Source organism: Bison bison, unplaced genomic scaffold (assembly GCF_000754665.1).
Source record: "Bison bison bison isolate TAMUID 2011002044 unplaced genomic scaffold, Bison_UMD1.0 scf7180017864465, whole genome shotgun sequence".
NCBI classification, from domain to species: Eukaryota; Metazoa; Chordata; class Mammalia; order Artiodactyla; family Bovidae; genus Bison; species Bison bison.
Genome location: NW_011495026.1, coordinates 3,097,869 through 3,113,046, shown reverse-complemented (window position 1 = coordinate 3,113,046; position 15,178 = coordinate 3,097,869). Strand labels below are relative to the sequence as shown.

General features: G+C 36.8%; 1 protein-coding gene across 2 annotated transcripts in view; it reads right to left on the bottom strand.

The window, feature by feature from the left end:
- Nucleotides 1-15,178, bottom strand: part of SCLT1 (sodium channel and clathrin linker 1) — a 230,296-nt gene that overhangs the window by 209,710 nt on the left and 5,408 nt on the right. For both annotated transcript variants that reach the window (XM_010860232.1, XM_010860233.1), the window contains exon 2: nt 2,414-2,481. In XM_010860232.1, coding sequence (XP_010858534.1) covers nt 2,414-2,481 — 68 coding nt within the window. The remainder of the gene's footprint in view (nt 1-2,413; nt 2,482-15,178) is intronic.

The window sequence follows — 15,178 nt, the reverse complement described above, 5'->3', positions numbered from 1 at the left end:
ATATCTGGCAACAGAGCTCACACAATGTTGGAAGAAAAGTAGGTAGGAGGGAAGAAGAGGAAGGTTATAGTTGTTCCATTAATTCAACAAATATTTATTGAGTATATAACAAAAATTATTCTAGGAACTTGGGAAACGCAGCTAAACAAAACGGGCAAACAAATTTATGAAGAATTTCTGTTGCTAGTAGCAACAACTAAAATTATAGGAACGAGATCTGAGCCAGTGCACCTGGTCCCACTTACTCTTTGATAATGAACAGTTAACTCCTACCTCTCTCTTCCTTTACTATGAAACAAAGAGAAAGCAAAAACAAAACAAAAAAAACACCAACAACAAAAGAAAACTCCTTCTGAGTATTTTATCAGAAACCAGAATAATGGTTTCTGGGGTGAAAAATCCCCCAAGGTGAACTGCATATGGCCAAGGATACGGACCTTTATGCTGCTGCTGCTGCTAAGTCACTTCAGTCGTGTCCGACTCTGTGCAACCCCATAGACAGCAGCCCACCACGCTCCCCCGTCCCTGGGATTCTCCAGGCCAGAACACTGGAGTGGGTTGCCATTTCCTTCTCCAATGCAGGAAAGTGAAAAGTGAAAGGGAAGTCTCTCAGTCGTGTCCGACTCTTAGCGACCCCATGGACTGCAGCCTACCAGGCTCCTCCATCCATGGGATTTTCCAGGCAAGAGTACTGGAGTGGGGTGCCATTGCCTTCTCCGGGACCTTTATGCTAGAAATCAAATTAAACTCCCTCTCAAGCTCCCTATCACCTCCCACTCACTAATACAAAGTATATAGTGAAAGGCAAGACTGTGGGGACTGGAGTCTTGAGACAGCAACATGTTCTGAAGAGAAGGCATACTGCGCAAAGGAATCTTAGGCAGTAACGATATACTAATATGAAAAATAAGAAATAAAAATTAAGATTTGACTGTATGACTGACAATAGTACATGTAAGGACATGTACCTTCAAAGAATTAAAGGAGCTACATAATTTTACCAAAGAGTACTCTATGAAGTAAGGGAAAACCTGTCCCTACTTAGTATGTTACCGTCAGCTTTAATTATAATCACAGGATATATAAACTTCTATGGTGACACAGTGGATAAAAATCTGCCTGCTGATGCACGGGCAACTAAGCCCATGTGCCACAACTACTGAGAGCTGCAAGCTCTAGGGCCCGCACATCACAACTTCTGAGCCCACATGCTGCAATACTGAAGCTTAAATGCCTAAAGCCTGTGCTTCGAAATGAGAAGACCACATATAGCAACAAAGAGTAGCCCCCGCTCACCGCAACTAGAGACAGTCCTTGGAAAGCAGTGAAGACCAGTGCAGCCAAAAACAAACAAAATTAACAGTACACAGTGAAGGTGCACATAAAGGGCTGCTGCTGCTGCTGCTGCTTAGTCGCTTCAGTCGTGTCCGACTCTGTACGACACCAGAGACGGCAGCCCACCAGGCTCCGCCATCCCTGGGATTCACCAGGCAAGAACACCGGAATGGGGTGCCATCGCCTTCTCCGACATAAAGGGCTACCTACAGTCAATAATTTTATTTGGTAAAACCATCTTTTGTAATCAAGTCAGCCAGATTTCAGGAGACAGGATGCAATTCCATACTCAGAGGTTTACTCAGGCTTTAAAATCAATCTTTTGTTTGAATCCTCCCTTCAGGGATATTTCCATTTGACATCAAGCAGAAGCAAAAGAACCTACGAATCTGAGCAAAATGTCGAGGCTAGTGGATCATGAGATTCTCTATCACCTAGTATCTTAAAAAAACAACTTCCTTTTAATACCTTAAAAGCAATTGCAGTTTTAATTATAAGATTTATTTATGTCAAAAGCAAAGTATTTCTTTACTGATTCAGTAACCTAGGAGCTATTTTTCTTTTAATATCCTGTAACTCAGATTGTACCAGTAAGTATACTTTATTGGTCAAAAAAAAAATTAATACAATATTTAAATAAAAATGCCCAAGAAAAAAAATTAAAATAATGCCTTATATTATTTCTTATTCTGAGTTAGTTCATGCTTCTGTTAAATTTATGAGAATTGAGAGTTAAAGTTTATAACTGGATGTATCCTAATAACAATTTTGGGATGTTTCAAAAGTCTAATGAGTTCTCATTTTACAATTCTGACATTTTAACACCATATACATATATTGTAAGCTCAAACTCTGGTGGGGACAAAGGCAATTTCTATGGTCAAAGAATTTATAGTCATTAAACAAGAACAACTTTGCTTTCTTACAAGAATCAGAGTTGTAAGAAAAATTTTCAAGTGCTATAGGCAACTTCACATGGAATAATCCTAAGTAGCATTTATTCTACACTTGTCAAATACAGAAATATTTACAACCAAGTTTGAACTTAATTTGTTAGACCCCAATTTAATTTACATACCTGTACTGTTGAATATTTGAAAAAATTTTCCATTTGATACCGCCTAAGGGTTTCATTTAGTCTTTGGTCTGAAACAAAAAGAAAAACCAATTTGTAATGTTCAACTTTGAAAGACAGAAATAAAGTAGATATTATTTGATATATCCAATGCAAAACTGTTAGTCTCCACTGCTGTTCAAAATAAATCATTCTGAAGACATCATTTTAGAATTTAGATAGTCTATACACCTAAGTCAAATAATTACTGCTGCTCCTGCTAAGTCACGTCAGTCATGTCCGACTCTGTGTGACCCCATAGACAGCCTCCCACCAGGCTCCCCTATTCCTGGGATTCTTCAGGCAAGAATACTGGTGTGGGTTGCCATTTCCTTCTCCAGTGCATGAAAGTGAAAAGTGAAAGTGAAGTCGCTCAGTTGTGTGCAACTCTTAGCGACCCTATGGACTATAGCCTACCAGGGTACATGGGATTTCCCAGGCAAGAGTATTGGAGTTGGCTGCCATTGCCTTCTCCTAAATAATTACTACCAATGGGAAAAAGAACAGCTAAAAGAACAAATTTTTCTGATTCTGAAAGTTTTAATTCTCAGTCTCTCTGGGCTTGCTCTTCAGATTCTTAGAGGTCAAGAAAAAGTACCTTCCACATTTATTTTTTTATTCCTGCTACTAGATGTGAAAAGAGTTGGAGAATAAGACTAAACTATACTTCTTTAGAAGTTAAAAACTGCTGAAATTCTCTTTCAGAACAAACCTCCACACAGAGGAGAAACTCTAAGACTAAGCATTCAAATTAAAAAGGAAAAGGCAAGACACAATGGAAAAGAAGGTCCAGAAGAGCCAAAGACTCTCAGAAACTACAAGATAATATTTCCATTTAAAGCAAGAAAAGCAATACAATAGAACATGCATGCATGCGTGCTCAGTCACTCAGTCATATCCAATCCCTTGTGACCCCACAGACTATAGCCTACCAGGCCTCACTATCCATGGGATTATCCAGGCAGGAATACTGGAGTGGGCTGCCATTTACTCCTCCAGGGGATCGTCCCAGCCCAGGGATTGAACGTGCATATCCCCTCATCTCCAGGACTGGAAGGAGGATTCTTTACCACTAGCCACCTAAGAAGCCCCAATAGAACATGTGTGTATATGTGGGCTCTGTCTCTCAGTCATGTCTGACTCTTTGCAACTCCATGGACTGTATAGTCCACCAGGCTCCTCTGCCCATGGAATTTTCCATAAAAATATATTGGAGTAGGTTGCCATTTCCTCCTCCTTCCTGACTAGTGGATCGAACCTAGCTCTCTTGCATCTCCTGCATTGGCAGGCTGATTCTTTACCACTGTGCTATGTGGGAAGCCCCACAATAGAATACAGCACCCAACAAATATACAAAACTCATTCTTTCAAGATCACATGGGACATTTAAAACTGATAATTTGCTGACAAAAGAGTAAGTCTCTTGAGTTTTTGAATATTTAGATGGGATTCATCCCAAGGATTTTTCAATATCCATAAATATCAATGTGATATACCACATTAACAAATTGAAGAATAAAAACCATATGATCAACACAATAGATGTAGAAAAACATTTCAACAAAATTCAACATCCATTTACGATAAAAAATCCTCAGAAACCAGCCATACAGGAAACATACCTCAACTCAATAAAGGTCATACATGGCAAACATCACATTCAACAATGAAAACCTTACAGTACTTCCTCTAAGATCAGGAACTCTTGCCACTTTTATTCAACATAGTTTTGGAAGTCCTGGCCACAGCAATCAGAGAAGAAAAGGAAATAACAGGAATCCAAATTGGAAAAGTAGTAAAACTGTCACTGTTTGTAAATGACATGATACTATATATAGAAAATCCTAATGATGCCACCAGAAAACTACCAGGATTTATCGATGAATTTGGTAAAGTTGCCAGATATAAAAGTAATATACAGAAATCTGTTACATTTCTAGACACTTAAAACGAAGTATCAGAAAAAGAAATTAAGGAAACAATCCCATTTACCATTAGGAAGCAGAGATCAAATTGTCAACATCCACTGGATCATCAAAAAAGCAAGAGACTTCCAGAAAAATATCTACTTCTGCTTCATTGACTATGCCAAAGCCTTTGATTGTGCGGACCACAACAAGCTCTGGAAAATTCTTAAAGAGATGGGAATACCAGACCATCTGACCTACCTCCTGAGAAATCTGTATGCGGGTCAGGAAGCACCAGTTAGAGCTGGACATGAAACAACAGACTGGTTTCAAATATGGAAAGGAGTACGTCAAGGCTGTATATTGTCACCCTGCTTATTTAACTTATATGCAGAGTACATCATGAGAAATGTTGGGCTGGATGAAGCACAAGCTGGAATCAAGATTGCCAGGAGAAATATCAATAACCTCAGATATGCAGATGACACCACCCTTAAGGCAGAAAGTGAAGAAGAACTAAAGAGCCTCTTGATGCAAGTGAAAGAGGAGAGTGAAAAAGCTGGCTTAAAAAGCAACATTCAGAAAACTAAGATCATGGCATCCAGTCCCATCACTTCACGGCGAATAGATGGGTAAACAGTGGAAACAGTGACTGACTTTATTTTTCTGGGCTCCAAAATCACTGCAGATGGTGACTGCCACCATGACATTAAGACACTTGCTCCTGGGAAGAAAAGTTATAACCAACCTGGACAGCATATTAAAAAGCAGAGACATTACTTTGCCAACAAAGGTCTGTCTAGTCAAAGTTATGGTTTTTCCAGTAGTCATGTATAGATGTGAGAGTTGGACTATAAAGAAAGCTGAGTGTCGAAGAATTGATGTTTTTGAACTGTGGTGTTGGAGAAGACTCTAGAGAGTCCCTTGGAGTGCAAGGAGATCCAACCAGTCCATCCTAAAGGAAATAAGTCCCGAATATTCATTGGAAGGACTGAAGCTGAAGCTGAAACTCCAATACTTTGGCCACCTGATGCAAAAAACTGACTCATGGGAAAAAACCCTGATGCTGGGAGGGATTGGGAGCAGGAGGAAAAGGGGACGACAGAGGATGAGATGGTTGGATGGGATCACTGACTTAATGGACATGAGTTTGAGTAAACTCCAAAAGTTGGCAATGGACAGGGAAGCCTGGTGTGCTGTGGTCCATGGGTCGCAAAGAGCTGTACATGACTGAGCAACTGAACTGAACTACTGACCATTATATCAAAATAAAATAGGAATAAAGAAAAAAACCTGTATCCTAAAAACTATATGATACTGAGGAAAGAAACTTAAGACATGAATATATAAAAAGATATACTATGAAGCTGAATTGGAAGAGTCAATATTGTTAAAAATCACCATACTACTCAAGACAATCTACAGATTCAATGCAATCCCTATCAAAATGTCAATGGCATTTTTCATAGGCCTAGACCAAATAATTGTAAAATTTGCATGGAAACACAAAAGATTCTGACTAGCCGAAACAATCTCGACAAAGAAGACAGAGGTAAGGAATCATGATCCCCGACTTCAGACTATACTACAAAGTTACAGTAATCAAAACAATATTGTACTACACAAAAGCAGACAACACAGATCAATGCAACAGGATAGAGAGCCCAGAAATAAACTCATACTCTTATGTTCAATTAACCTATGACAAAGGAGGTAAGACTACACCATAGAGAAAAGACAGTTGCTTCAATAAATGGTGCTGGGAAAACTGGACAGCTTACATGTAAAAGAACAAAATTAGAACATCTCTTGACACCATATACAAAAATAAACTCAAAACAGATTAAAGACCTAAATGTAAGACTGGAAGCCATAAAACTTCTAAAGGAGAACAAAGTCAGAACACACTTGACATAAATTGAAGCAATATTGTTTTGGGTATGTCTGCTAAGGCAAAGGAAATAAAACCAAAAATCAACTAATGAGACCTTACTGAACTTAAAAGCTTTTGCCCAGCAAGGGCAAAAATGAAAAGACAATCTACAAGGTGGGAGATAATATTTACAAGTCATATGACGATTAAGGGATTGATATCCAACATGCATAAACAGCTCAAACAACTCAACATCAAGAAACAAATAACGTGATTAAAAAGTGGGCATAAATAACAAACACATTTTTTCCAAAGAGGAAATGTAGATGGCCAATAGGCACATAGAAAGATGCTCAACATCACTAATTATCAGGGATTGCAAATCAAAACCACACTGAGATCACCTCACACCTGTCAGAATGATCATCATCAAAAAGAATGCAGATAACAAATGCTGATGAGTATGTGGAGAAAAGGAAACCCTCTTACCCTGTTGGTGAGAATGTTAAATTGTTCCAATCATTGTAAAAAGAAAAAAAAAAAAACAAAACAGTATAAAGGCTTCTCAAAAAACTAAAAATAGAACTACTGCGTGACCCAGCAATTCCACTCCTGGGTGCATATCCATAAAAAACAAAAACACTAATTTGAAAACATACATGCACCCCAATATTCATAAGATGCATTATTTGCAATTGCCAAGATATATAGAAACAACCTAAGTGCCTATTAATGGATGAATAGATAAAGATGGAATACAACTCCACCATAAAAAGAGGGCAATTTTGTCATTTGCAGCAATATGGACGGAACTGGAGATTATTATGCTAAGTGAAATAAGTCAGAAGACAATTGTTGTATGATATCACCTACATGTGGAATCTAAAACATACAACAAGTGAGTGAATATAATCTAAAAGAAGCAGACTTACAGATATAGAGAACAAATTTGTGGTTACCAGTGAGAAGAGGGGGAGGCTAGACTGAGGTAGGGGAGTAAGAGGTACAGCGCCTTAGGTACAAAAAAGCTACAAGAATATATTGTATAATATGGAGAATATAGTCAAAACTTTATAAACAGAATATAACCTTTAACAATTGCAAATCACTATAATGTACACTCATAACTTATATAATATTGTGCAGCAAGTAGACTTCAGTTAAAAAAAGAAGAAAAACTAAAACTTCAAATAAGAGTAAATCTTAACTTTCAAAAGACTTAAACTGAAGAGAATATACCACCCTAAAATACATCTCTTTGGCATAAGAAGTATTTTAGGCTGATAATTCTTAAGAAACAGAATAGGAAAAGCTTTGAAAAATTGACTAGAAGTTACCCTTTTGTTAAAGATATTTACATTTATGAGGAAAAATTCCATTTGTAAGCACGTCCCCCTCTTTATACCAGAGAGAGAAAGTGTTAGTCGCTCAGTCACGTCCGACTCTTTGTGACCCTATGGACTGCAGCTTGACAGGCTCTTTACTGTCCGTGGAATTCTCCAGGCAAGAATACTGGAGTGGGCAGACATTTCCTTCTTCAGATCTTCCCAACCCAGGGATCAAACCTGGTTCTCTCACATGGCAAGTAGATGTTCGCTGTCTGAGCCAGAGGGAAGCCCTGAAAGCCTTAGTCACTCAGTTGTGTCTGACTCTTTGCGACCCTATAGACAGCAGCCTGACAGGTTCCTCTATGCATGGAATTCTCCAGGCAAGAATGCTGGCGTGAGCAGCCATTCCCTTCCCCATGGGTGTCTTCGCTACCCAGGGATCGAATCCAGGTCTTCTCCTGCACTGTAGGCAGATTCTTTACCATCTGAGCCACTGGAGAAGCCCAAGGTAATGACTTAAATCTGTGTAACAATTTTACTCTTGTTTACTGTACTTTTCTTGGTAACTTCTTGTAACCGCTCACCGTCTTTTTCAATATCTCCTTTTGTCTTTATCTGAAAATGTTTTTTAACACTGTAGCTTTGCCATTTAAAGGAGTTTTTCTGGGTCACTGTATACATCACTGACACAGAAAAACAGAAAAACTCCTTTAAATGCCAAAGCTACAGTGTTAAAAAAACATTTTCAGAATGTATACAGAAGGTAAACACGTTATTAAACTTGTTTGTTTTCTCCTATTAGTCTGTCTTTTACAATAGGGGGTCACAGGCAACAATCTATAAGGGTACAGGAAACTTACTTTTGCTCCCCTGGAAAGCCAAAGAGAGTACATTACCTGATAATACCAAAATTAGGCCAGAATCGAGAGACAAAAACTATCAGAAAAATATCCGTTATGTAAGAAATTACCTTTCAATAACCTATCGGTCTCAGGATGAATGACAGAACAAATTGAAAAATATTCTGAACTGACTCATTGTGAAAATGCAGTTTCATTTGAAACTTCTTAGGAAAAAGCACCTGCATAGCAAAGAAAGCTATCAATAAAATGAAAAGGCAACCTACCCTCAATGAGAGAAAATAACTGCAAATCATATACCTGATAATGGGAACATATCCAAAATATACAAAGAACCTCACACAACTCAATAGCCACAAAAAAGACACAAAACTGGATTAAAAAACGGGCAGAAGATCTCAATAGACATTTTCCCAAAGCAAACAGATGGCCAACAGACATGAAAAGATATTCAACATCACTAATCATCAAGAAAATGCAAATTAAAACCACAATAAGATATCACCTCATTCCCATTAGAATGGCAATTATCAAAAAAAAAAAAGAAATAACAAGTGTTGGTGAAGATGTGGAGATGTGTATTATTGGTAAAAATGTAAATATAAATTGGTACAACTATTTTGAAGGTCTGGAGGTTTTAGTTCCTCAAAAAATTAAAAACAGAACTACAGTATGATCTGGCAGTTCCATTTCTGAGTATTTATCTAAAGAAAATGAAAACAATAATTTGAAAAGATATGCACCACATGTTCACTGCAGCATTATTTACAATAGCCAAGATATGGAAACAACCTAAATTTCTATTGTTGGATAAATAAATAAATTGTGGTATACATACAATGGACTATTACTTAGCCATAAAAAAGAAAGAAGTCTTGCCATTTGTGACAATATGAATGGATCTTCAGAGTATTATGAAGTTAAATAAATAACAGAGAAAGACAAATATCACATGAAAAGAAAGAAACCAAGCTCACAGATACAGGGAACAGACTGGTGACTGTAAGAAGTGGAGGGTGGGGGTAGAGGGAGCCAGAGGAAAATAGATGGACTGGTTCTTTTATTCTTTCAATAAATTGAATGATTTTCTTTTAAAGAAAAAAGATATGAAACATTCTTGAAAGCAATGAAAAAAAATCAATTGAGATATAGTTTTTGTTAATCACCAAAAACCACAATATTAAGATGTCAATTCCTCTTAAATTGACTTAAAGATCAATACAATCGCAATAAAAAACTCAGATTATTTTGCAGATATTAAACAATTGATTTAATGCAGTGTTGATTTAAACACTGCATTGAGCAGTGAAGACAATACTGATGAAGTTGATGAACTCACGCTTTCTGACTTCAAGATTTTCTAGAAAGCTAAAATAATCAAGAGAGCATCATATTTTAAACAAATAAAAACAAAGATAGATGGAACAGAATAGAGCCCACTAGTATACACATGCAAACGCAGACAACTTGACCTTGGCCAAAGGAATAAAAAGCACAGTAACACAGAAAATATAGACTTTTAAGTCTTTAGTCATCATCAACAAATGAGGAAGATACAAATGGAGAACCATAAGAAAGTAAAGACACAAACTCTGCATCTTAGAAATTCATTAAAAATCCTTCATTGTCTTAAATACAAAATATGAAACTACCAAAACTATAGTGGAAAACAGAAAATCTACATGAGTTATACTTTGACAATTCATTTTCATATACAACACAAGAAGCACAACCCATGAAAGAAAAAATTGCTAATATGGACTTTATTAAACGTAAACTGCTTACTTTGTGAAGGACAATGTTTAAAGAATGGAAAGACAAACCTCTGGCTATGAGAATACATTTTCAAAACACATAACCGGAGAACAGTTTGCATGCAAGGTACTCAAAAAACCAGGAAAAAAATCCACAATAAGAAATCAAACACTCCAAATTAAATAGGACTATGTGTAGCCATCTTTTAGAATAATATATAGAGATGGGAAATAAGCATGTATTAGTTGATCGACATTGGGGAATTACTGGAAAACAATAAGCATTGTGCATTAGGGAAAAGCAAATTAAAATAGCATGATGCCCTATCCATAAAAAACATAAAAAATAAAAATATAGGTAGAAATGCAATAAGAAAAACAATATTTTGTGAAAGAAGAACACGGGGGGAGGACTTGTTCAACCAGAGATCAAGATTTATTAAAAAGTTATTGGCATTTAGACTGTGTGATAGTTATATAAACAAAACTAACTTATGGAAGAGAATGCAGGATCCAGAAATATACCCATGTGGGTATATTTCTCATATATATGAGCACTTCAACTGTGATCAAAGGGCACTTCAGAGTAATAAAGAGGGGAGCACAATCTTTTTGTAAGTGGTTCCAGGTCAGCTGGATATGCTTGTAGAAAAGAACAAACCATTATTCATAAAAATCAATTCTATGTGAAATGAAGACCTGGGAAGAAAAACTGTCACTGTTTGCAGATGACATTCTACGATACACAGAGAATCCTAAAGATGCCACTAGAAAACTACAAGAGCTAATCAATGAATCTGGTAAAATACAAAATCAATGCACAGAAACCTCTTGCATTCCTGTACACTAATAAATAACAAAAGATCTAAAAGAGAAGTTAAGGAAATAACCCCAATTATCACTGCAACAAAAGAATAAAATACCTAGGAATAAACCTACCTAAGGAGGTAAAAGATCTGTACTCAAAAAACTGTTAAGACACTGATGAAAGAACTCAAAGACTGATTTGAGTTGACAGAGAGATACACCATGTTCTTGGATTGGAAGACTCAATACTGTGAAAATGACTATACTACCCAAGTTCAGTTGCTCAATCTTGTCCCACTCTTTACGACCCTATGAACTGCAGCACAACAGGCTTCCCTGTCCATCACCAACTCCCAGAGCTTACTCTAATTCATGTCCATCGAGTCAGTGATGCCCTCCAATCATCTCATACTCTGTCATTTCCCTTCTCCTCCTGCCCTCAATCTTTCCCAACATCAGGGTATTTTCCGGTGAGTCAGTTCTTCACATATGACAGAAAACACTGATAACAGCATTATTCTCAATGGCCCCCAAAATGGAAACATCTGCAAGTATATATCAAAAGAATGGAAAAAAATGATAAATTTATAAACTATAATATTCTACAGTAATTAAAATGAGTATACTACATCTACATGCAAGAATATGAAGAAATCTCAAAACATAATATTAAATGAAAGATACCAAATGCAGAAGGCAACATAGTTTATGACTCTATTCACATAAATTTTAATCACAAGCAAAACAGCTTTTACAGTGTAAAATTACAGATATTATCTTTATCTTTGGGGAGCAGGAAATGGGTATAGTCACAAGTGGTCATCTGGGATGCCAGCAGTGTTCTGTTTTTTGGCCTGGGTTATGATTATATGAGTTTTGAGTTTTGTAATAATCCTCTAAGCTTTATATTTATTTTCTCTATTTTTCTGCATGTTACACATAAGCAAATATACATATATATGAACATACATATTACCTATATACAAATTTATATATATATATATAATGTACACACACAAAAGGTACTACACTGTTAACTTCAGATAATAGTTCCTTCCTTGAAAGCATACATAATTTAGTGGAGAAACATGACACATATGTTGGAAAAGAAAATGGCAACCCACTCCAGTATTCTTGCCTGAAGAATTCCATGGACACAGGAGTCTTGTGGGCTACAGTCCATGGAGTCACAAAGTAAGGACACAAATGAGCAGGTACACAAACAAGACATCATTCTGAGGAAAAAATAGGTAATTACAAAGTATTAATAAGTTAAACCATTTTTAACTTTTATTAAGTTTAAAAAGAATTATTCGTTTTTATTGTTATCCTCAGAATTTTTAAGAGTTACCTGACACATGGCACTAAAATTAGGGTCTGGTCTCTAGCAGTAACACAAACCACTGCTTTTTGATAAGGTTTTAAGTAAGAAAAAATACTACATCTGACATCTCAGTAAGTGAAATAGGTTAAGAAGTCAATTATGCATCAACGAGGGAAAACAATCTTCACAGACTGCTTTAAACTGGAGGAAATTTTACTGTAATGTGAATCTACCATTTCCTTCATTCAACAAGCACTTATTTCACTTCATAGTTTGCATTTTCTGGATTACTGATGAGATTGACATTTTCATATTTTTAGTACCTCATCAGGTTTTATTTTTTCTATTAGTGTGAATGTATTTTTGTTCATGAAAGACCTTTTTAAATTGTGGATGATAATCAACATTTCACTATATTTACTTTAAGTATATTCTCCCTCCCTGTAGCTGGGGCAGTCATTATATTGATGATGTTTCTTGAGATATCCAGGTTTTTACTTCTAATGCAGTCTATTCATATATATTTTCCTTTCAATCAAAAATGTTTGCTGAAGAAATCCATGATCCTGAGATCATAAAGACATCCTCTTAACTATTTTTCTGAAAGTTTAAAGAGAATGTATTCCTTCAACCAATAATTTTTTTATATGGTGTGAGAAAGATATTTTTTCTTTCCCATTTAGACAGCCAATTATCCTAGCACCATTTGCTCAACAGTCTATCCCTCTTCCACTGATTTGTATTTCCCGTTCTTTCAGACAACAAGTGTTTGTGGATGTATGCATCTGTTTCTGTGCTAGCTGATCTATGTATTTATCTATCTACCAGTATAATAGGGGCTTCTCAGGTGGCTCAGTGGTAAACAATCCACCTGTCAATGCAGGAGACGCAAGTTTGATTCCTGGATCGGAAGATCCCCTGGAGAAGGAAATGGCAACCCACTCCAGCATTCTTGCCTGGAAAATCCCATGGACAGAGGGGCCTGGCTGTCTACAGTCCATGGGGTCGCAAAGAGTTGGATTTAATAATTGGATTTTTATAATGTCTTAATAGTTGATAAAATAAAATTTCCCACCTTGATGTTCTTTAGAACTCTTTTGGCCATTTTCAGCTCTTCTACATAGATTTTAAAAACATGTCAAATAGAGGTTTGGGATTGCATTGAATCTATCCATTAATTTGTGGGAGAACTGACATGTTTACTATACTGAGTGCTCTAATCCATACATTTGATATGTTTCTTTATTAATCTAGGTCTTTTCTTACATACTTAATAATTTTCTAATGCTAACCACCCTTCCATTGCTGGGATGAATCCAATATGAAGGTGACTGTATGTGTATTATATATTTACACACACAAATGAGCTTAATAGCCATTGATGGATTCAATCTATTAATATTTTACTTAGGATTTTAGTTTCTGTGTGCATAAGTGAAACAGGCCCATAATTTTTCTTTCAAGCAAGTGTCTTTGCCAGACAGAAAAGAACATAAAACACTGGGTTCAAACTAGATTGCCTGGGTTCAAACCCCAGCCCAATTACTTACTATTTATGAGTTAACCTAGAAACTGTGGTGGCACTTATCCAGGAGGTTTTTATCTGTGGCTATTGAACAGATGGGTATGAGAACTGTAAAAGCAAGCTATGGAAAAGCTGTTATTGATTATGTGCTCCACAAAAGCAGGGGCATGGTCACATTAAGATTAATAACAAAAGAGCAGATGAATCAATGGGGAAACTATATAAAAGTGGGGAAAACTGTTACAGCCTGTATTAAAAAAAAAGCTGCAAAAGAATTAAGGAAATGAAAGAAAATGAAGGGTTCAAAGAATACGGGTCTTGATGAGGTCAAAGAAGAGTTATAGTGGGAGTAAGGTATTTGTGTTTAAGATTAAAAAGTAGGGCAAATTGAACAGGACTTCTGCTCATGCTTAAGATAAAGTAACATAGTCCATTTTCCCACCTGACACACCAAAAAAACAAAACAGTGGTTTGCCAGGTACAAGACATCAGGCAATGATAATGACAAACATAAAATAAATGAAGTGAGCACTATGATTGCCCCAGCCTAAAAACAGGAAAAGAAGTACGTCAAGGCTGTATATTGTCACCTTGCTTATTTAACTTATATGCAGAGTACATCATGAGAGACGCTGGGCTGGAGGAAGCACAAGCTGGAATCAAGACTGCCGGGAGAAATATTAATAACCTCAGATATGCAGATGACACCCTTATGGCAGAAAGTGAAGAGGAACTAAAAAGCCTCTCGATGAAAGTCAAAGAGGAGAGTGGAAAAGTTGGCTTAAAGCTCAATATTCAGAAAACTAAGACCATGGCATCTGGTCCCATCACTTCATGGCAAATAGATGGGGAAAAAGTGGAAACAGTGGCAGACTTTATTTTTCTGGGCTCCAAAATCACTGCAAATGGTGACTGCAGCCATGAAATTAGAAGACGCTTACTCCTTGGAAGGAAAGTTAATGACCAACCTACATAGCATATTCAAAAGCAGAGACATTACTTTGCTAACAAAGGTCTGTCTAGTCAAGGCTATGGTTTTTCCAGTGGTCATGTATGGATGTGAGAGTTGGACTGTGAAGCAAGCTGAGTGCTGAAGAATTGATGCTTTTGAACTGTGGTGTTGGAGAAGACTCTTGAGAGTCCCTTGGACTGCAAGGAGATCCAACTAGTCCATTCTAAAGGAGATCAGTCCTGAGTGTTCATTGGAAGGATTGATGCTAAAGTTGAAACTCCAATACTTTGGCCACCTCATGTGAAGAGTTGACTCATTGGAAAAGACTGATGCTGGGAGGGATTGGGGGCAGGAGGAGAAGGGGACGGCAGAGGATGAGATGGCTGGATAGCATCACCG